Here is a 23617-nt window from a genome sequence, read left to right on the forward strand (position 1 = left end):
AGGTAGCAAGAATAATCCAGGTGATCACAGGCCGGTGAGCCTTAAACCAGTGGTAGGGAAATTATTGGAGAGGATTCTTTGAGACAGGATTTATTCCCACTTGGAAATAAGTGGATGTATTAGTGAGAGGCAACATGGTTTTGTGAAGGGGAGGTCGTGTCTCACGAATCTGATTGAGTTTTTCGAGGAAGTGACGAAGATGATTGATGAGGGTAGGGCAGTGGATGTTGTCTACATGGACTTCAGTAAGGCCTTTGACAAGGTCCCTCATGGCAGACTGGTGCAGAAGGTGAAGCTGCATGGGATCGGAGGTGAGCTGGCAAGGTGGATACAAAACTGACTCGGTCAAAGAAGACAGAGGGTAGCAGTGGAAGGGTGCGTTTCTGAATGGAGGGCTGTGATAAGTGGCGTTCCTCAGGGATCAGTGCTGGGACCTTTGCTGTTTGTAATATATATAAATGATTAGGAGGAAAATGTAACTGGATTGATTGGTAAGTTTGCAGATGACACAAAGGCTGGTGGATTTGCGGATAGCGATGAGGACCATCAGAGGATGCAGCAGGATAGAGATCAGTTGGAGACTTGGGCGGGGAGATGGCAGATGGAGTTTCATCTGGATAAATGTGAGGTAATGCATTTTGGAAGATCTAATACAAATAGCAAATGTACAATAAATGGCAGAACCCTTAAGAGTATTGATAGGCAAAGGGATCTGGGTGTACAGGTACACAGGTCACTGAAAGTGGCAATGCAGGTGGAGAAGATAGTCAAGAAGGCATACGGCATGCTTGCCTTCATCGGCCGGGGCACTGAGTTTAAACATTGGCAAGTCATGTTGCAGTTTTATAGAACCTTAGTGAGGCCGCACTTGGAATATAGTGTTCAATTCTGGTCGCCACTCTCCCAGAAGGATGTGGAGGCTTTGGAGAGGGTACAGAAAAGATTTACCAGGATGTTGCCTGGTATGGAGGGCATTAGCTATGAGGAGAGGTTGGAGAAACTTGGTTTGTTCTCACTGGAACGATGGAAGTTGATGTTTACAAGATAATGAAAGTCTTGGGCAGACTGGATAGTCAGAAGCTTTTTCCCAGGGTGGAAGAATCAATTAATAGGGGGCACAGGTTTAAGGTGTGAGGGGCAAGGTTTAAAGGAGATGTACAAGGCAGATTTTTTACACAGAGGGTGGTGGATGCCTGGAACTCACTGCTGGGGGAGGTGGTGGAAGCGGATATGGTAGTGAGTTCTAAGGGGCGCCTGGACAAATCCATGAATGGGGTGGGAATAGAGGGATATGGTCCCTGGAAGGGTCGGGGGTTTTAGTTCAGTCGGGCAGCATGGTTGGTACAGGCTTGGAGGGGCCGAAGGGCCTGTTCCTGTGCTGGAATTTTCTTTGTTCTTTGTCCATTGACCTTGGGCGGGAATTTCTGGCCTTGGGGCAAATACGGCTGGAAAATCCCGCCCAGAATGGTTCGTGCTGCTGCCTCACAGCACGGGGTTCCATTCTGGCCTCAGGTCGCTGTCTGTGTGGAGTTTGCATGTTCTCCCCATGTCTGCATGGGTTTCCTCCGGGAGCTCTGGTTTCCTCCCACAGTCCAAAGATGCGCGGGGTAGGTTGACCATGTGGGGACAAGCAGGGTGAATATGTGGGGTTACAGGAATAGGGCCGAGGTTGGATTGTGGTTGATGCAGACTCAGTGGGCCAAATGGCCTCCTTCTGCACCGTAGGGATTGCATGAATGCAGGGCACGGTGATGGCCTGTACGAGGAGGAAGGTGATGGGGAGGCAAAACAACACCTAGCTGGAGGAGGGAGATGGCGGGAATGGAAGAATTCCACAGTTTCCAAGTGGCTGGAGTGAGCTGGGTACATGGTGACCTGATGCAGTGGTGTGAAACATCCTACAACTCACTACCGTCCATTCGACACCTTTGTACTATCCCAGTGAGCCCAGAATACAACAGTAAAACTAGTCTTGATTTTTGACAGGGTGGAGAGTGAGGAGGAGTGCGTGAGATGGTGCGGGTGTTGAGAACGAGGAGAGTGCAACTTGAAGAAATAAAAGAACAGATTTCACCATACTTCTTTAAGTTTGGGCATATTCATCAATTCCTCTTCAGACATCTTTGTCAGGCAATCGACAATCTCCCGGGAATGGTTAGTGTCACAACCAGCCAAGTTGGCAACCATCTGTAAATTGAGGTAGCAGTTACTATACTGAATGGACAAGCTATTTATTTCCCACACTTGAACATAGAACATAGATAGAACATAGAACATTCCAGCGCAGTACAGGCCCTTCGGCCCTCGATGTTGAGCCGACCAGTGGAACCAATCTAATGACCCTCTAACCTAAACTATTCCAATGTTATCCATATGCCTATCCACTGACCATTTGAACGCCCTTAAAGTTGGCGAGTCCACAACTGCTGCAGGCAGGGCATTCCATGCCCTTACTACCCTCTGAGTACTTGAGGCTCACACTAATAAAATGTTAGCCTTTATCTCAGAGTTGGGGTGGGGGTGGTTGGCGTTGATAGAGGAAGGAGTCCTGCTTCAGTTGTGTGAAAGCTCTGTTTAAGATCCAATCTGAGAGTTCAGCGGGGGCACATTCAATCATGTCCTTTAAAAGGCAGTGGAATAATTATCTGAAGAGAAAAGGTTTGCAGGGGTGGGGGGGTGTGGTGGTGGTGGGGGACGGTGCTGACCTACAGAGAACCAGCCTGCACGCTAATGGCCCCGTTTTGTGATCTAAGTATTCTTATGTCCACACCTCAGGAAGGAGGCCTTTCGCTGGGTGATGTGCAGATTAATCAGAATAGAACTGGGTTTAAAGGGTTAATTTACAAGGACAGGCTGCAGAGATCCGGTTTGAACTCCTTCCGTGTTTATCGCCAGGGCAGCTCACGCGTCTTGGAAACTTTTCAGCCTGTCCAATAGCCAATCAGAATGTCCACACATGCTACAGTGCCCAACATTCAGGGCTTAGCAGGGCATGTTACATCACTAGGGTGATCGAGTAATGAGTGGATTCCAGAGATCTGGTAAGGTGTAAATCTTCATCGAGTGGATTCCAAGAATCTGGTAAAGTGTGAATCCATAGATAATGGATTTCAGGAATCTGTTACAGTGCAAATCTGTAAGGTGTGGATTACATGGATCAGTTATTGTGTTAATTTAAAGGGTGTGGATTCCAAAGATCAATTAAAGGATGAATGCAGAGACAGTGGATCCCATTGCTCTGCTCCAGTATCAATCTGCACAAAGTGGATTACAGGATCTGTTACACTTTGCAGCTGTGGATTCTGCTGATATGCTACAATGTGAATCAGCAGACTAGATTTCAGGGATCCATTACAGTGGAAATCACTAGAGTGTAGGTTACAAGGACCTATTACAGAATGAATCTACACAGAGTGGATTCCTGTGATCTGTGACTGCGTGAATCTGGAGAGAGTGGATTCCAGGAATTTGTTACAGATGACACGTGGGCGGCACTTGGGTTTGCCTTTCCAAATGACCCGTGTGAATGGCCACACATAAAACCACCACCCCCCCTGCCCCCCCCCCCCCCCCCCGCCCCCCCAGGCCCACGCCCATGCACTCCTAAATTAGCGGGAACATCATCTGGCACTGTTATGTTTATTAAACCAAGTAGCAATCCCTCACTGTGAAACTGATCAAATCTCCTGCAGTTTTTATAAATAATAACTCACCACTGCCGCTGGTTTAGGTTCTGAAGGGAAGATAGGTCCAAAGGTAGCGCTGCCACTTTCTGATATCGCCTTGTGGAACAGGCCAGCGGACAAAGGAGAAACAACCTGCAAACAGAACAAGGAGAAGGACCGTTAACTTAGGCTCTAAAGTTCCCTCTTCCTAAACCGGTTCACCTGGGGCATTCTGCAATGGTAAACTTCAGCCAATTTCCACCTCGGCGCTGTAGGTTTCAACTGTAGGGGGGACCTGGGGCCTCGCTGCCTCCCAGGGTAAAGTTAAAGATTATTTATTCATCACAAGTAAGGCTAACATTAACACTGCAATGAAGTTACTGTGAGATTCCCCTTGTCGCCACAGCCCAGTGCCTGTTTGGGTCAATGCACCCTAACCAGCACTTCTTTCAGAATGTGGGAGGAAATCGAAGCACCTGGAGGAAACCCACACAGACATGGGGAGAATGTGCAAAGTCCACTCAGACAGTGACCCAAGCCAGGAAGCGAACCCGGGTCCCTGGTGCTGTGAAGCAGCAGTGCTAACCACCGTGCTAATGTGCCACTCCCCTTGGGTGATCGAGTGATCAAGGAGACTAATGGAATGTTAAACATTAACTCCATGGATTGGAGCACCAATGTGAAGAAGTGATGTTGCAGTTGGACAGAATCTTGGGCTGACTTCTTCCGGGCAATTGGGAACATCTCAGGAAAACAGATCTTTAGGGGAGATATACTAAATGACACCATGAATGTATTCTGAGAACTGGGTACATTAAAATGATTTGTATTTCCTTGAATTCAGCAGATTAATGGGCAATCTAATTGAGGTCCATAGAACTTTAAAAGGATTTAATAGAATAGACACAAATAAACTCCTTCTTCGAGTGTAGGGGAATCGTGAACAAAGAGACACAGGCAGGAATTTCACTGCCCTGACTGCCATGGGAATCGGAGTGGCCCGGGGCGGGGGGGACAATGGCAAGGTCTGTTGACCTCGACTGAGATTTTACAGTTTGGGGACGAGCAAGGCTGTAAAACCCCCGCTCAGTCTGAACATTCGAGTTCGGTTTTTTAGGTAATCAGGAAACACTTTCTTCACCCTGACTGCAGCATCTAGAACAAGCAGTCACTCAGCAGAAGGCCTCAGACACTGAGGGAGACGATGGCCATGTGGCCATGTTGCTTGGTTATTAATCCAGAAACTCAGTTAATGTTCTGGGGACCCCAGTTCGAATCCCGCCACGGCAGATGGTGGAATTTGAATTCAATAAAATATATCTGGAATTAAGAATCTACTGGCGATCATGAAACCATTGTCGATTGTCAAAAAAAACCCATCTTGTTCACTGATGTCCTTTAGGGAAGGAAATCTGCCGTCCTTACCCGGTCTGGCCCACACTTGACTCCAGAGCTACCGCAATGTGATTGATTCTCAACTGCCCTCTAGAATAGCCTATCAAGCCACTTATTCAAGGACAACTAGGGATGGGCAATAAATGCTGGCCAGCCAGTGACATCCATGCCCCATGAATGAATAAAAAAAACTTTAAGGACTGAGATGAGGTGAAATCTTTTTAATTAGTATGTTGTAAATCTTTGCAGTTTGCTATCCCACAGATTATAGAGAAACAAGCTGCCTCTTGAATACATTCAATGTCTTGTAATGAATTCCACAGGCTCACCACTCTTTGGGTGAAGAAACGTCTCCTCACCTCCATCCTAAATGGTCTATCCCGAATCCTCAGACTATGACCCCTGGTTCGGGACTCCTCCACCATCGGGAACACCCTCCCTGCATCTACCCTGTTTAGTCCTGATAGAATTTTATAAGCCTCTATGAGATCCCCTCTCATTCATCTGAACTCCAGTGAAAACAATCCTAATCTAGTCAACCTCTCTCCCCATACATCAGTCCCATCATCCCCGGAATCGGCCTGGTAAATCTCCTCTGCGCTCCCTCGAGAGCGAGGAGATCCTTTCTCAGAACAGGAGACCAAAACTGCGCGCAATGCTCTAAGTGTGGCCTCAACAACGCTCTGTGTAATTGCATCAAAACATTCCTGTTCCTGTACTCATGGCCCAACCATAGCCCCTGTGCCAACTAAATGCCGCCTCATGCCCTCTGAGCCACCACCCATTTTCCTGACACACTCCATCCCCACCCCCCCCAGAATCCACCACGGGCAGAACACAGGGACGATGCCGACATTCCACAAAATAAAGTTCCAAACATTACAGACTTCACTATCCAAAAAAACCACTTGTATGAATGCCCACCTAATCCTGTATAAAAAATAAACATTTGTATTCATAACCTCACGGCAAAGAGGTTAATAGCCATGAATAGTCATTGATAACGTTGTCAATAAAATCCATATTGATCTTACACAGCCATTGCCCCACCACTGGAAAGCAGCTAAATATTATTAACGTTACAATGATAGCGCCCAGGATTCTGTCAGCAAACAGCTATTGAAACTGCTGGAATAGATCTTTCTCAATTCCGACAGATTGATTTTTTTAACTTCATCTCTATATCCTGGCTTAAATCTGGTCATTAATAACCCCAGTAGGGAGTTTGGGGGAAGTGTCTTTAACTCAGAGTGGTGAGGATGTGGAACCCACCATCAGAAGGAGTGGGCGAGAGGAACAGGATAAATACTTTCAATGGCAAACATGATGGCAAAACGAATGAAGGATATACTGAGACCAGGAAGAGGCTCATGTCAATCAACTGGGCGGACGAGCCTTTTTCTCTCACAATTAGAAACCCGTGGCTTTAAATTCTCCCACGATGATCAGAAATCACAGAATCCCTACAGTGCAGGAGGAGGCCATTCGACCCATCGAGTGTGCACCAGCTCTGGCAGAGCATCCCATCCAAGCCCTAGCCTGCAATCCCATGTACTTATTTTGCTAATCCACTAAACCTACACATCTTTGAACTGTGGGAGGAAACTGGAGCACCCGGAGGAATCCCATGCAGACATGGGGAGAATGTGCAAACTCCACGCAGACGATGACCAAATGCCCACCGTTGCTCCATTGTCTTTACCTTGACGGTGACCAATGGACATTTGGGTTAACATCAATGCATCAACATCTCAACACTTTGAAGCCACGAGAGAGAATGTCGGAAATAAAGACCAACAACGTACGTGCAACGCGACACTAATTGAACCAGCTGATTCTCCAAATATGGTCACGGAGCCTGGATCACCTCCAAAGTTCTCAATGTTTTCTTGAACCCACTTCAGTGCTGCAACCTGATCCAGCAAGCCCAGGTTTCCTGGTAGGTGCTCATCCCCTGTGCTGAAGGTAGAATGACAAGTGGACATTACTGGGTCAGACCTGTAGCATCAACAGCTCCCATTTACTCAGCGTCATTAACATAGGGAAATGTGCCAGCGTATCAAACAACTTTACACAAGGTCAGAGGAGGTTAAAAGCATGCAGCAGGGTATCGGATCAGCTAACATTGACAGAGGGTGCCTGCTCGGAGATCAGTCAGGAGCTCACTGGAATAGTTGAGTGTGGGAGCAACAAGGGGAGGAAGCTGAGAGATTGTTTCCTCTACTGGGGGGGTCGGAAACACAGGGACACAACCTCAGGGCCAATCTTTTAGGACTGAGATGAGAGGTTCACTCAGAGAGTTGTGAACCTCTGGAATTCTCTGCCCCATGGAGTTGTGAATGTTCCATTGTTGAATATATTTAAGGCTGAGATTGACAGGTTTTGTTTGTCTCTCAGTGAATCAGTAGAAATGGGGAACACGCGGGTAAGTGGAGTTCAGGGAGAAAATCAGCCATGATTGTATCAAATGGCAGGGCAGAATCGAGGGGCTGATTGGTCCACTGCTGCTGTTATTTCTTATGTTGCCAAGGATGGAGAATTTGATCTACGAAGTAAGATTGGGCGAGCTCAAATTACAGTCATAGAATCCCTACAGTGCAGAAGGAGGCCATTCAGCCCATCGAGCCTGCACCGACAACAATCTCACCCAGGCCCTATGCCCATAACCCCATGTATTCACCTAAGTTTCTAGGTGTCCAGATCACCAGCAATCTGTCCTGGTGCCCCCATGCCAACACTACAGTTAAGAAAGCCCACCAATGCCTCTACTTTCTCAGCATGCTAAAGAAATAAAGGTGCACAGTATTACGGGTAATGTAATTAGCATGGATAGAGGATTGGTTAACTAACAGAAAGCAAACAGTGGGGATAAATGGGTGTTTTTCTGGTTGGCGATCAGTGACTAGTGGTGTGCCTGAGGGATCAGGGTTGGGACAGCAATTGTTTATGATTTACGTAGATGATTTGGAGTTGGGGACCAAATATAGTGAGTCAAAACTTGCAGATGACACTAAGATGGGTGGCAGAGCAAAGTATGCAGAGGACGCTGAAAGTCTACAAAGGGATATAGACAGTCTGAGTGGGTAGGCCAGGGCCTGGCAGATGGAGTAAAATGTTGGTAAATGTGAGGTCATCCATTTTAATAGGAATAACAGCAAAATGGACTATTATTTAAATGGTAAAAAATTGCAGCGTGCTGCTGTGCAGAGGGACCTGGGTGTCCTTGTGCAGGAATCTCAAGGAGTTGGTTTGCAGGTACAGCAGATAATTAAGAAGGCAAATGGGATTTTATCCTTCATTGCCAGAGGGATGCAGTTTAAAAACAGTGAGGTTATGTTGTAGCTGTATAAGGTGCTGGTGAGGCCACACTTGGAGTACTGTGTACAGTTTTGATCTCCTTACTTGAGAAAGGATATACTGGCACCGGAGGGGGTGCAGAGGAGACTCACTAGGTTGATTCCAGAGTTGAGAGGGTTGGATTATGAGGAGAGACTGAGTAGACTGGGACTATTCTCATTGGAATTCAGAAGAATGAGGTGGGGATCTTATAGAAACATATAAGATTATGAAGGAAGTAGATAAGATAGAAGCAGGGAAGTTGTTTCCACTGGTGGGTGAAACTAGAACTAGGGGGCATAGCCTCAAAATAAGGGGGAGCAGATTTAGGACTGAGTTGAGGAGGAACTTCTTCACACAAAGGGTTGTGAATCTGTGAATTCCCTGCCCAGTGTAACAGTTGAGGCTCCCTCATTGAATGTTCTTAAGGCAAGGATAGATACGTTTTTGAACAGGGCTACGGTGAGCGAGTGGGTAAGTGGAGCTGAGTCCATGAAAAGTCAGCCATGATCTTATTGAATGGTGGAGCAGGCTCGAGGGACCAGACGGCCAACTCCCTACTCCTAGTTCTTACATTCTTATGTTAAATTCAGCATGTCAGCTACGACCCTCACCAACATTTACCAACGTGCCGTAGAAAGCATTCTTTCTGGTTGTATCGCAGCTTGGTATGGGCTCCTGCTCTGACCAAGACCGCAAGGAACTACAAAAGGTTGTGACTGTAGCCCAGTCCATCACACAAACCAGCCTCCCATCCATTGACTCTGTCTACACTTCCCACTGCCTCAGGAAAGCAGCCAGTATAATCAAGGACCACACACACCCTGGACATTCTCTCTTCCACATTTTTCCACTGGGAAAAAATACAAATGTTTGAGGTCCCGTACCAACTGACTCAAGAACAGCTGCTTCCCTGCTGCTGCCAGACTTTTGAATGGACCTGTCTCGCACTAAGTTGATCTTTCTCTACACTCTAACTATGACTGTAACACTACATTCTGCACCCTCTCCTTCCCTTCTCTATGAACGGTATGCTTTGTCTGTATAGTGCGCAAGAAACAATACTTTTCACTGTGTGTTAATACATGTGACAATAACAAATCAAATCAAATCAAAGACTCGGCCTCTACAGCTTTCTATGGTAGAGAATTCCACAGCTTCACCATCCTTTGAATGAAGGCATTTCTCCACATCCCAGTCCTAAATGGTCTACTCTGTATCTTGTGACTGTTCTTCCTTGTCTAAACCCTGCCTCCCACAAGCCAGAGGGAACATTATCCTCCCATATCCAGTCTGTACAGTTCTGCCAGTCTGGTGAACTACTGCTACACCTCCTCTGGCAAGTATATCATTTCAAAGGTAAAGAGACTAAAACTGCACTCAATATTCTCACAGGCCTTGTACAGATTCAGTAAGACATTCTTGCTTCTCTACTCAAGTGCTCTTGCAATGAAGGCCAACATACCATTTGCCTTGTTGTTTATGGTACCTGCATGCTTGCTGTTAGTGACTGGTACACAAGGACTCCCAGGTCCCTTTACATATCAACATTTCTCAATCTGTAATCATTCTGCCATTCTGTTTTTCTTATTGAAGTGGATAACTTCACATTTATCCAATTATATTGCATCTGCCATGTATTTGCCCACTCATTCAACTTGTCTACATCACCTTGCAGCCTCTTAACAACCTCCTCGCCACTCACATTCTCAATAGGTTTCTTGTCATCAGCAAACTTGGAACTATTACTTTTGGTTCCCTGATTCAAATCATTGATGTATTTTATGAACAGCTGGGCCCCATGCACTGATCCCTGTGAGACCCCCTCAACCATACCCGCCATTCCAAAAAAGACTTACTTGATGAGGGAGCAAGACTTTGAAAGCTTGTTTTACCAAATCAATCTGTTGGACTTTAACCTGGTGTTGTGAGACTAGTGAGGGGGATTGAATATAAAAGTAGGGAGGTCTTGCTGCGGCTGTATAGGGCATTGGTGAGGCCGCAGCTGGAGTACTGTGTGCAGTTTTGGGCGCCGCACCTGCGCAAAGATATTTTGGCCTTGGAGGGAGTGCAGAGGAGGTTTACTAGGCTGATACCGGAGTTGAGGGGGTTGAGCTATGAGGAGAGGCTGAATAAACTAGGCTTGTACTCGTTAGAGTTTAGAAGAATGAGGGGAGATCTCATTAAGACGTATAAGATGATGAATGGGATGGATAGGATAGAGGTGGAGAGACTCTTCCCGCTCAAAAAAGACAGTAGGACTAGGGGGCACAGCCTCAAGATAAAGGGGGGGCGGTTTAGAACGGAGTTGAGGAGGAACTTCTTCACTCAAAGGGTGGTGAATCTCTGGAATTCTCTGCCCGTTGAAGTGGTGGAGGCTGCCTCGCTAAATATTTTTAAGAAGCGGGTTGATGGGTTTTTGATAAGAGAGGGGATTAAGGGTTATGGGGAGAGGGCGGGAAAGTGGAACTGAGCCACGACAGATCAGCCATGATCTTATTGAATGGCGGGGCAGGCTCGAAGGGCTAGATGGCCTACTCCTGCTCCTATTTCTTATGTTCTTATGTTCTTATGACTACTTATTGTGCCCACCCCAGTCCAACGCCAGCATCTCCACATCCAAAACAGACCCATTTATTCCTACTTTCTGTTTCCTGTCTGCTCACCAATTTTCAATCCTTGCCAATATATTAAACCCATTCCCATGTGCTTTAATTTAGCACAATAACCTCTTATGTAGGACTTTATCAAAAGCTTTCTGAAAATCTAAATACACCACATCCACTGGTTCACCCTTATCTATTCACCCCGTTACACCCTCAAAAAGACTCCAATGGTTTTGGCAAGCATTATTTCCCTTTCTTAAATCCACGTTGACTTTGTCTAATCCTGTTGGTATTTTTTAAGTGTCCTTTTATCACATCCTTTGTAAGAAACTCCAGCATTCTCCCTCCGACTGATGTTAGGCTAACCGGTCTGTAATTGCAGTGTGCCTGAGGGGGAAGACTGGCTGTGGCTACCAAGGAAATTCTCCCATTCTCCAGAAGGAAACGGCAAACCACTGCAGCATTTTGCTAAAACTCAACATCGACCACTCCAATTAAGCCTTTGTCAACGCCCTCTTGGGGCATGACAACTGAACCTGGAGGGATCTGAATCGAGTGGATTTCCTTTAGCGCAGGAGTCAAAGATTAATGAGGAATGCCACTTGTCACAGCCCTCCATTCAGAAATGCACCCTTCCACTGCTGCCCTCTGTCTTCTATGACCCATCCAGTTTTGTATCCACCTTGCCAGCTCACGTCTGATCCCATGTGACTTCACCTTCTGCACCAGTCTGCCATGAGGGACTTTGTCAAAGGCCTTACTGAAGTCCATGTAGACAACATCCACCGCCCTCCCCTCATCAATCATCTTTGCCACTTTTTCAAAAAACTCAATCAAGTTCATGAGACACGACCTCCCCTTCACAAAACCATGTCGCCTCTCATTAATACGTCCACTTCTTTCCAAGTGGGAATAAATCCTGTCTCGAACAATCCTCTCCAATAATTTCCCTACTGCTGATGTAAGGCTCACCGGCCTGTAATTCCCTGGATTATTCTTGCTAACCAGGAGGCAAAGAGTTCAGATGATGAACTGCTGGATTAAAGGGGTGTTGAGGAGAACTTATTTCACCCAGTGGGGGTCTGGAACCTGTTGTCTGATGCTTGGAAATGTTTGAAGTAGCGTAACTGACAAAGCTACAAACCAAGAGCTGGCAAGTGGGATGAGATGGAAGAGCTTGTTTTCCGGTTGGCAAGGACACAGTATTTTTATGTTTCTAAATTTTCACTTACCTGAGGAATCCCAGAATTCCCAATCGATACTGGATTACCACCACTACCACATCCTCGTAAGCTGCAAGTGGAGCTCCATTATAGATATATGAGTCTCCTATGTGGAATCCACCACCATGGATCCAGACCATAACCTGATGGATGAAATGGGATGTGGTCAGAATCCGGATAGCTGTCTGGGATCTGGGTGAATGGGCTGAGAGGACTGACTCCTTTATACCTGTCCCACCTTTAAATCAATGTGGAGAGGAAGTGGTTCAGGTGAGTTGTCTACTGCAGGCACGGATTTATTGAATTCCTCTGGAATATACAGCCAGTAGGACTTTAAGGACTGTTTACTAAGCCACACAGATCAGAGACCAGAACACTGCACTACAAGGCTACTAAACAGCTGTTTGTACTGCCTCCATCCCCATACTTTTCCCTACAAAGTATTGTGCTAGGATTTGCAAAGTAACCATTCTGAGAAGAGAAATCTATTGCAATCAGAGATCTTTCGGGAATAAAATATGGAAATCTGCCCCACACAATTACGATGTGGAGATACCGGCACTGTAAGCATCGTAAGAAGTCTCACACCAGGTTCAGCATTGTATAAAGTACTTGCTTCATAGATCTACTTTAAGCCTTGCCCCTCACACCTTAAACCTATGCCCCCTGGTAATTGACTCTTTGACCCTGGGACAAAGCTTCTGACTATCCACTCTGTCCATGCCTCTCATAATCTTGTAGACTTCTATCAGGTCTCCCCCTCAACCTCCGTCGTTCCAGTGAGAACAAACCAAGTTTCTCTAACCTCTCCTTGTAGCTAATGCCCTCCATACCAGGGTAACATCCTCATAAATCTTTTCTGTACCCTCTCCAAGGTCTCAACATTTTTCTGGTAGTGTGGCAACCAGAATTGAACACTATATTCCAACAGTGGCCTCACTAAGGTTCTACAAAGCTGCAACAAGACTTGCCAAGTTTTAAACTCAGTGCCCCGGCCGATGAAGGCAAGCATGCCGTATGCTTTCTTGACTACCTTCTCCACCTGCATTGCCACTTTCAGTGCCCTGTGTACCTGTACACCCAGATCCCTCTGCCTATCAATACTTTTAAGGGTTCTGACATTTACTGTATATTTCCTATATTTATTAAACCTTCCAAAATCATATTTGTCTGGATTAACCTCCATCTGCCATCTCCCCGCCCAAGTCTCCAACTGATCTCTATCCTGCTGTATCCTCTGATGGTCCTCATCGCTATCCGCAAATCCACCAAACTTCATGTTATCTGCAAATTTACTAATCAAACTAGTTACATTTTCCTCCAAATCGTTTATATATATTACAAACAGCAAAGGTCCCAGCACTGATCCCTGAGGAATACCACTTATCACAGCCCTCCATTCAGAAACGCACCCTTCCACTGCTACCCTCTGTCTTCTATGACCCATCCAGTTTTGTACCCACCTTGCCAGCTCACGTCTGATCCCATGTGACTTCATCTTCTGTACCAATCTGCTATGAGGGGCCTTGTCAAAGGCCTTACTGAAGTCCATGTAGACAACATCCACTGCCCTCCCCTCATCAATCAACTTTGCCACTTTTTCAAAAAACTCAATCAAGTTCATGAGACACGACCTCCCCTTCACAAAACCATGTCGCCTCTCATTAATACGTCCACTTCTTTCCAAGTGGGAATAAATCCTGTCTCGAAGAATCCTCTCCAATAATTTCCCTACCACTGATGTAAGGCTCACCGACCTGCAATTATCTGGATTATTCTTGCTACCTTTCATAAACAAAGGAACAACATTGGCTATTCTCCAATCCTCTGGGACCTCTCCTGTAGCCAGTGAGGGTACAAAGATTTCTCTCAAGGCCCCAACAATTTCCTCCCTTGCCTCTCTCAGTATTCGGGGTATATCCCATCATGTCTTGGGGACTTGTCTACTTTAATGTTTCTCTAGAACCCCAATACCTCCTTCTTTTTGATCTCAACATGACTCAATTTATCTACACATCCTTTCCCAGACTCATCATTCACCATGCTGCAGCTGTATAGGGCATTGGTGAGGCCGCAGCTGGAGTACTGTGTGCAGTTTTGGGCGCCGCACCTGCGCAAGGATATTTTGGCCCTGGAGGGAGTGCAGAGGAGGTTTACTAGGCTGATACCGGAGTTGAGGGGATTGAGCTATGAGGAGAGGCTGAATAAACTAGGCTTGTACTCGTTAGAGTTTAGAAGAATGAGGGGAGATCTCATTGAGACGTATAAGATGATGAATGGGATGGATAGGATAGAGGTGGAGAGACTCTTCCCGCTCAAAAAAGACAGTAGGACTAGGGGGCACAGCCTCAAGATAAGGGGGAGGCGGTTTAGAACGGAGTTGAGGAGGAACTTCTTCACTCAAAGGGTAGTGAATCTCTGGAATTCTCTGCCCGTTGAAGTGGTGGAGGCTGCCTCGCTAAATATTTTTAAGAAGCGGGTTGATGGGTTCTTGATAAGAGAGGGGATTAAGGGTTATGGGGAGAGGGCGGGAAAGTGGAACTGAGCTACAACAGATCAGCCATGATCTTACTGAATGGCGGGGCAGGCTCGAAGGGCTAGATGGCCTACTCCTGCTCCTATTTCTTATGTTCTTATGTTCTTAAGTCCTTCTCTCTGGTAAATATTGATGCAAAGTACTTGTTTAATACCTCACCCATTTCCTCTGGCTCCACGCATAGATTTCCTCCCTTGTCCTTGAGTGGGCCAACCCTCTCCCTGGCTACGCTCTTGCTCTTTATATATATATATATATATATATAAAGTCTTGGGATTTTCCTTAATCCTTCTGGCCAATAACTTTTCGTGATCTCTTTGAGCCCTCCTTAGCCCTTGCTTAAGTTTCTTTCTACTTTCCTTGTATTCCACACTTGCTTTGCGTATTCTCAGCCTCCTATCTTTGACAAATGCTTCCTTTTTCTCTTTGACTAGGCTCACATTATCTCTCGTTATCCAAGGTTCCCGAAACTTGCCACACTTATCCTTCATCCTTACAGGAATGTCCTGAATCCCTATCAACTTACACTTGAAAGCCTCCCACATGCCAGATGTTGATTTGCCCTCAAACATCTGCCCCCAATCTACATTCTTCAGTTCCTGCTTCATATTGTTGTAATTAGCCTTCCCCCCAGTTTAGCAGCTTAACTTGAGGACTACACTTATCTTTATCCATCAGTACCTTAACGCTTACTGAATTGTGGTCACTGTTCCCGAACTGCTCCCCTAGTAAAACTTCGACCACCTGGCCGGGCTCATTCCCCAATACCAGGTCCAGTATGGCCCTTTCCCTAGTTGGACTATCTACATACTGTTTCAAGAAATCGTCCTGGATGCTCCTTACAAACTCTGCCCCATTCACCCCTCTAACACTATGTGAGTCCCAGTCAATATAGGGGAAGAAATATATTCAAACCTCGCATCTTTTTCTGAATTATAGGGGAGCTTGGGGAGCCAATAGCTCCCTGTTGTTTTCGCCATTGGCCAATTACTCAACCCCTTTATTGTCTATTGGATGAATTGTCATGACTGTTTACAATTTGGCATTCCTGTCTTTATCCTGATGAGTACAAGATGAAAAACTTCATCTGACAAAGAAGCAAAGAGGTGGCCCACTCAGCCATGGCTCACACTATAGCCTCAAGGAGTGGAAATGCCGGCAGATTTCTCCTTCCTAATGGAAACGGAATGACATTGAAACCAACCACAGCTAGCCCACAATGAGGAGCTCTGTGCGTGCGGTGATCATCACTCTCTATTCCTGCAGTGCATGTCACAAGGTAGCAGAGAATCTCTAATCGAAAGGCCCATGTTGTCGGCCGGTAATTGTTCCTCATTGGTCCAGAACAGTAAAAACCAACAGGTTACTTACAGAAAGTTTTGTCTTTGTGTCCTTTGGTCTAACGGGTGTGTGCACATTCAAGTACAAGCAATCCTCTCTGTATGTTAAGGAATAAAGCTCTAATTTAACCAGGTCCATGAAAGCCTTCAGTGAACTTGTATCTTGTAGGCACCTGGGGAAGAGTCAAACAGATTTGATGGAAGTACATTCTGAAACATGAGACGGTAAGTGCAGTGTAATGTGGATAAATGGTAGCAATAATAGGAAGACAGATTAGCTCTTGAATGGGTGTAAATTGAGAGAGGTGGATACTCAGTGAGACCTTGGAGTCCTTGTGCATCAATCGCTGAAAGTAAGTGTGCAGGTACAGCAGGCAGTAAAAAGCAAATGGTATGTTGGCCTTCATAGCGAGAGAATTTGAGCATAGGGATAGGGATGCTTTGCTGCAATTATACACAACGTTGGTAAGGCCACACCTGGAGTATTATGTGTAGTTTTGGTGTCCTTATCTGAGGAAGGATCTCCTTGCCATAGAGGGAGTCCAGTAAAGGTTTACCAGGCTGATTCCTGGGATGGCAGGTCTGTCATATGAAGAGAGACTAAATTGGTTCGGATCATAATCCACTAGAGCTTTGATGTGGAGATGCCGGTGTTGGATTGGCGTGGGCATAGTAAGAAGTCTCACAATGCCAGGTTAAAGTCCAACAAGTTTATTTGGAATCACAAGCTTTTGGAGTGCTGCTCCTTCATCGGGTGAGTGGAGAGGCCGGTTTCACAAACACGGCAAAATTAGACAGAGACACAATTGCAAGATAATGGTTGAAATGCAAGTCTTTTCAGCTAATCAAGTCTTTACAGGTGCAGACAATGTGAATGGAGAGAAGGATAATCACAAGTTAAAGAGGTGTGAATTGTCTCAAGCCAGGACAGTTAGTTGGATTTTGCAAGCTCAGACCAAATGGTGGGGGTTACATGCAGTCTGACATGAATCCAAGATCCCGATTGAGGCCATTTTCATGCGCGTGGAACTTGGCTATCAGTTTCTGCTCAACAATTCTGTCTCTACCTCCCCCAGGCAGACCTGCTTTCAGGCAGACAGTTCCAGTCTCCCATCATCCTCTGTATGAAAAAGTATTCCCTTTTACATCCCCTCTCAAGCTCCAGCTCCTTACCTAAAATCTATGGCTCCTGGTGGATGAACCCCCCACCAAAGGGAAATATTCTTCCTGTCTACTCTGTCTAAGCCCCTCATAATTTTATATATCTCATTCATATCTTCTCTGCTCCAAGGCGAGTTTACTATCAAATAAATCGGTTGGACTTAAACCTGGTGTTGTCAGACTTCTTACAAGGAAAACAATCCCAGTGCATCCAATCTCTCTTCATAACTAAAACTCTCCAGACCAGGTAACACCCTGGCAAATCTCCTCTGCACCCTTTCCAGTGCTCTCACATCCCTCCTGTAATATGGATTCCATGGATCTCTTAGTTGTAACATTATTAGAGAATAAAGACTATTTAGTAGACAGCCAGGAATCAACCCATTGGGCAACGAAAATGCTGTTCATTTTCTGATTGGCTGGATGTCAGGAGGACAAACGTGTCAAATGGCCAATGGAAAGCATGTGGGAGGGGAGCAGTTGAAGGCAGGAAATCACATGATTATCATCCAGGAATGATGTCAAGCATTGCTCATAAACCCATTCTTACCCAGCTTGTAGTTTGGTTGCTTGTCTAATTCCAGTCCATGCCTCTGCAGGTTGGGGTGCACGGAACCTCAAGGGACCGACTGGTGGCTTTGCAAATGGGATGGAGAAATAGCTGTAGATGGGTTTATCAGTCCGTTTCACAGACACCCTCTTCCCCTCCAGCATCCCATACTTTGTGACCACGATTGGAGGCTCTTCATTGCTTTCTGAAAGTAAAATGATACGTCACTGGCACAGATTTCAGTTTCTCAACCACTTTCCTTTCTCGGCTTGTTGCTCACTGGCCTGTATTAGTCTCTCTGTGTCCAAATATTGTGGGTCCAAGATCCCATTTCAGAGACTAGAGCACACAAAATAGGTTGATAGACCAGTGCAGGAGTGTGGCACTGCCAGAGGTGCCATCTTCCAGATGCGATGCCAAACCCAGATCCTGCCTGCCCACATCAGGTGTATGTGAAAGATCTGAGGACAAAATCTGGAATTAAAAGTCTAATGATAACCAGGAAACCATTGTTGATTGTTGTAAAAACCAATTCACTAATGTCCTTTAGGGACGGAAATCTGCCGTCCTTATCTGGTCTGACCTACATGTGACTCCAGATCCACAGCAATGTGGTTGATTCTTAAATATCCTCTGAAATACACTTAGTTCAAGGGCAATTAGCGATGAGCAATAAATGCTGACCCAATCAGAGAAAACCTCATCCCCTGAACAAATTAAAAAGAAAATTTATGTGGGAGCTTGCTATTTGCAGATTGATTTGATTTTGATTTGGTTTATTATTGTCATATGTATTGGGATACAGTGAAAAGTATTGTTTCTTGGACATAAGAACTAAGAGCAGGAGTCGGCCATCTGGCCCCTCCCCAGCCTGCTCCGCCATTCAATAAGATCATGGCTGATCTTTTCACGGACTCAGCTCCACTTACTCCCCGCTCACCATAACCCTTAATTCCTTTACTGTTCAAAAATGTCTCTATCCTTGCCTTAAAAACATTCAATGAGGGAGCATCAACTGCTTCACTGGACAGGGAATTCCACAGATTCACAATCTTTTGGGTGAAGAAGGGCATAGAACATAGAACATAGAACATAGAACATTACAGCGCAGAACAGGCCCTTCGGCCCACGATGTTGCGCCGACCAGTTACAAAAACAATGACCCACTAGCCTATACCAATCCCTTTTCGTCCATAAACCTATCCAGAGATCTCTTAAACGCCCCCAAACTAGACGCATCTACAACTGCAGCAGGCAGGGCATTCCAATCCCTCACCACCCGCTGGGTAAAGAACCTACCCCTGACATCCGTCCTGTAGCTACCCCCCCTTAATTTAAAGTCATGCCCCCTCGTGCTAGCTTTCTCCATCCGAGGAAAAAGGCTATCACTATCCACCCTATCTAAACCCCTAATCATCTTATATGTTTCAATAAGATCCCCTCTTAGCCGCCTTCTTCCCAACGAAAACAACCCTAGATCCCTCAGTCACTATACAGACAAAACATATCTTACATAGAGAAGGAAAGGAGAGGATGCAGAACATAGTGATGCAAATACAGATATGGTGTAAGAAAGATACACTAGGGCCATTCAAAAATCTGTTCTTGAGTCAGCTGGTATGCGCTTTCAGACTTTTGTATCTTTTTCCTCTGGAAGAAGGTGGAAGAGAGAATGTCCGGGGTGTGTGTGGTCCTTGATTATGCTGGCTGCTTTGCCGAGGCAGCAGGAAGTGTAACCAGAGTCAATGGATGGGAGGCTGGTTTGTGTGATGGATTGGGCTACATTCACAACCCTTTGTAGTTTGTTGTGGTCTTGGGAAGAACAGGAGCCCATACCAAGCTGTGATACAACCAGAAAGAATGCTTTCTATGGGGCATCTGTAAAAGCTGGTGGGAATCATGGCGGACGTGCTGTTTTTCTTTGGCTTCCTGAGAAAGTAGAGGCATTGTTGGGCTTTCTTCACTATAACTGACTGCTGCATTTCCTACAATAGTAACTGGACTTGATCTAACTTGCGTGTAAAATGCTTTGTGATGTCTTGAGGTCGCTAAAGACTCTATAAATTATACTTTTTCTCATCTTCTCTCCCTCCCTCTGCTTTTCCAAACTTTGATGTTCATCTCCAAACCCTCATTCTGATTAACACAAAACATCCTGAAATACACTGACATCACCAGAACCTGTCTTTTCTAATCCCAAGTATTGAGTGTCTTCCTTTTTCAATTGTCATTTCAGTTTTCCAGTATTTGTAACTGTTTTGTTGTGTTTGTGAGTTCTGCAATAATGAACTTTGCCCTTTGAACAGAGACACAGTAACTTGGATAAAGCCCAGGTGGAAACTGACTCTGCATTTTATAATAAGAACTGGAATTGTCTCCCCAGTGGCATTGTGGGTCAACCCCACAGCACATGGACTGCCACGGTTACAGAAGGCAGCTCACCACCACCTTCTCAAGGGCAACTATGGATGGGCAATAAATGCTGGCCAGCCAGTGACGTCCATGATCCACGAAAGAATAAAAAATAAGAACCGGGCCAAAGGGTAACATGGTGACAGCATTTTTCAACAGCGAGGAGACTTTCAGAGAAGAGCAGAATTGTAACATTCCAAACAGTAATGCTGATAAGATCAAAGCCATTATCACAATCTCAGATTCCAACTCTTCAAGAAGCGTACATGGGTCAGAAACAGATTGCAGCATTGGCAATAAAATTAATCCTGAGGTAAGTTAATGATCTCATAGTCACATCATCATGAACACTGTCATTACAGCACACAGTGAGGCCAGTGGGGATCTCATAGAGACTTACAAGATAACGAAGGGGCTAGTTAGGGTAGAGGTAGAGAGATTCTTCCCACTTAGAAAGGACAGCAGGACTAGGGGGCACAGCCTCAAAATAAGGCGGGGGAGGTGTGCAGTTTAGATCGGAGTTGAGGAGGAACTTCTTCACTCAAAGGGTGGTGAATCTCTGGAATTCTCTGCCCGTTGAAGTGGTGGAGGCTACCTCGCTAAATATATTTAAGTCACGGGTAGATAGGTTTCTGATAGACAGGGGATTAAGGGTTATGGGGAGAAAGCGGGAAAGTGGAACTGATCCACTTCAGATCAGCCATGATGTTATTGAATGGCGGGGCAGGCTCGAAGGGCTGGATGGCCTACTCCTGCTCCTATTTCTTATGTTCTTATGTTCATTCAGCCCGAGTCTGCACTGGCTTGTTGAAAGGCCATTTGACCCAGTCCCAGCCGCTCCCCCCCATCGCCTCTGTAACCTTGCACATTTTTCTTTACAGATAACAATCCAGTTCCTTCCTGAATACCTCGATTGAACCTGCCTCCACCTCCCTCTCCAGAAACTGGTTCCAGGCTCCAAGCAAAAGCCTTTCCTCGCATCTCTTTTACTCTTTTTGCCCATTATTCTGGATCTCTGCTCTCCAGTACTTGCAGGGAATAGTTTCTCACTATTTCCCCTGTCCATATGTCTCAGGATTTGGAATATCTCCATCAAGTCTCCTTTCAGCCTTCTTTTCTCCAAGGAAAACTTCTCCCATTTATCCTCACAGCTCCAGCTCTTTACCCCGAAGTCATTCCTGTGAATCACGTAAATACTCTCTCCAACGCCTCACATCCTTCCTCAAGCATGGTGTCCAGAATTGGACACAGTACAGAGGAGATTCATAAGATTTAATCTCCAGATGAACGACTGTCTTATAAAAGTTCAACATGACCTCCTTACTCTTGTATTCAATGGCCTTGTGAATAAAAGTTAAGATACAATATACCTTATTAATTACTTGCTTAACATGCTCTGCCATCTTCAATGACTTATGTACGTACACTGAGGCCCCTCTGTTCCTGCACCTCTTGTAGCACTTTGACACAATCCAGAACAAAGCAGCCCACTTAGTTGGCAGCCTTTCCACAAGCATTCACTCCCTCCATTACCAGTGCATCGTGGCAGCCGTGTGTGCCATCTATAAGATGTATCACAGCAATTCACTGAGGCTGCATCCACAGCACTCGCCCAATGTTTAATGTTGGCAAGTGCGAGGTGGTCCACTTTGGTAGGAATAATGGTAGGAAGGATTATTACTTACGTGGAGAAAAACTGCAGCAGGCGACGGTGCAGAGGGACCTCGGGGTCCTTGTGCATGAGTCGCAAAAACCCAGCCTGCAGGTGCAGCAGGTGGTCAGGAAGGCGAATGGGATGCTGGCCTTCATAGTGAGGGGGATTGAATATAAAAGTAGGGAGGTCTTGCTGCAGCTGTATAGGGCATTGGTGAGGCCGCAGCTGGAGTACTGTGTGCAGTTTTGGGCGCCGCACTTACGCAAGGATATTTTGGCCTTGGAGGGAGTGCAGAGGAGGTTTACTAGGCTGATACCGGAGTTGAGGGGGTTGAGCTATGAGGAGAGGCTGAATAAACTGGGCTTGTACTCGTTAGAGTTTAGAAGAATGAGGGGAGATCTCATTGAGACGTATAAGATGATGAATGGGATGGATAGGATAGAGGTGGAGAGACTCTTCCCGCTCAGAAAGGACAGTAGGACTAGGGGGCACAGCCTCAAGATAAAGGGGGGGGGGGCGGTTTAGAACAGAGTTGAGGAGGAACTTCTTCACTCAAAGGGTGGTGAATCTCTGGAATTCTCTGCCCGTTGAAGTGGTGGAGGCTGCCTCGCTAAATATTTTTAAGATGCGGGTTGATGGGTTTTTGATAAGAGAGGGGATTAAGGGTTATGGGGAGAGGGCGGGAAAGTGGAACTGAGCCACGACAGATCAGCCATGATCTTATTGAATGGCGGGGCAGGCTCGAAGGGCTAGATGGCCTACTCCTGCTCCTATTTCTTATGTTCTTATGTTCTATGCCAGACAATGAATGGAGGGACTGGGAGTGGGATTTGCAATGCCAGCTCTGAGCTGTGTGGAATGGGATGCACTCTTTGCTGATCTGCCGTCTCTCCCCCCCAAGCCCAGCCCACCCTGTGGGGCAGTCAGTGTGGAGACCCTCACTTACCTGCCGCCCCCATCAGCGGCAAAGCCAGCAGCAGGAGCGGGAGGAGAGCCCGCCAGCCCCGGGAGAGTGGGTCCATGGCCATTAACAAGCCGGAGACTGGTACAACCGCCCGGAGTCTGTCTCAGAGGCAGGGAACAAGCCGCAATCGTTCCACCTCCAGCCGCTGCTCACTGAAACTCTCCATCGATGCGGAAGTTCAGAGACGGTCCCCCAATCGGCTAAATTGCGCAAGAGTTTTGTAAAGAACAAAGGTGAAAGGAAAGAATAGAGAGTTTAATTATTCAGGCAGTGTTAAAACCCGGGCCACTCTCACTGGGACAGGAACAGACTGAGATTCTCTCCATAAAGTGCAGCCACTCAGACCCAGCTCCCCCTGAACCTGGCTGAGAGTCTGCAGCCTGGGGACACAATCACATCATTGTCCGGCTCCTTCGCCAGTTCCAACTCCAGCACAATCGAGGGGGGGTCTGAGAGACAAACAGAGCCCTCACTGTTAGTCACAGAGTTACCCCCAGATTCACAGGGGGGGGGGGGTAAATATCTGGACCCTTTGATCCAGAAGGCAGTCACACCTCTTCCAGTGTGTAAAGAGGGTCAGGAGGACGTGACCATGAGTGAGGTTGGGTAAAGGGAGTGAGGAGACAGTGGGTGGAGGAGAACTTTGTGATTGTGTAACAGATTTGAACACTACAGCACAAACAGGCCACAAGTTGCGCTGATCACATCAACACCTACCAAGCCATGGAACTATCTGTAACTCCCAATGCCATTAGATCCCATGTACTCATCCAGA

General features: G+C 46.2%; 1 protein-coding gene across 1 annotated transcript in view; it reads right to left on the reverse strand.

Moving 5' to 3' along the window:
* Window positions 1-23125, reverse strand: part of LOC145341730 (cocaine esterase-like) — a 24342-nt gene extending 1217 nt beyond the window's left edge. The window contains exons 1-7 of the mRNA XM_080186591.1: window positions 22825-23125; window positions 17813-18017; window positions 16133-16274; window positions 12235-12368; window positions 6866-7019; window positions 3714-3818; window positions 2080-2187 (exon numbers count right to left, since the gene is read on the reverse strand). Of these exons, the coding sequence (XP_080042717.1) occupies window positions 2080-2187; window positions 3714-3818; window positions 6866-7019; window positions 12235-12368; window positions 16133-16274; window positions 17813-18017; window positions 22825-22906 (930 nt within the window). The 5' untranslated portion in view covers window positions 22907-23125. The remainder of the gene's footprint in view (window positions 1-2079; window positions 2188-3713; window positions 3819-6865; window positions 7020-12234; window positions 12369-16132; window positions 16275-17812; window positions 18018-22824) is intronic.
* Window positions 23126-23617: the final 492 nt, after the last annotated feature.

Source organism: Carcharhinus amblyrhynchos, chromosome 4 (assembly GCF_965287045.1).
Source record: "Carcharhinus amblyrhynchos chromosome 4, sCarAmb.v2.hapA, whole genome shotgun sequence".
In the NCBI taxonomy this organism is placed as follows: Eukaryota; Metazoa; Chordata; class Chondrichthyes; order Carcharhiniformes; family Carcharhinidae; genus Carcharhinus; species Carcharhinus amblyrhynchos.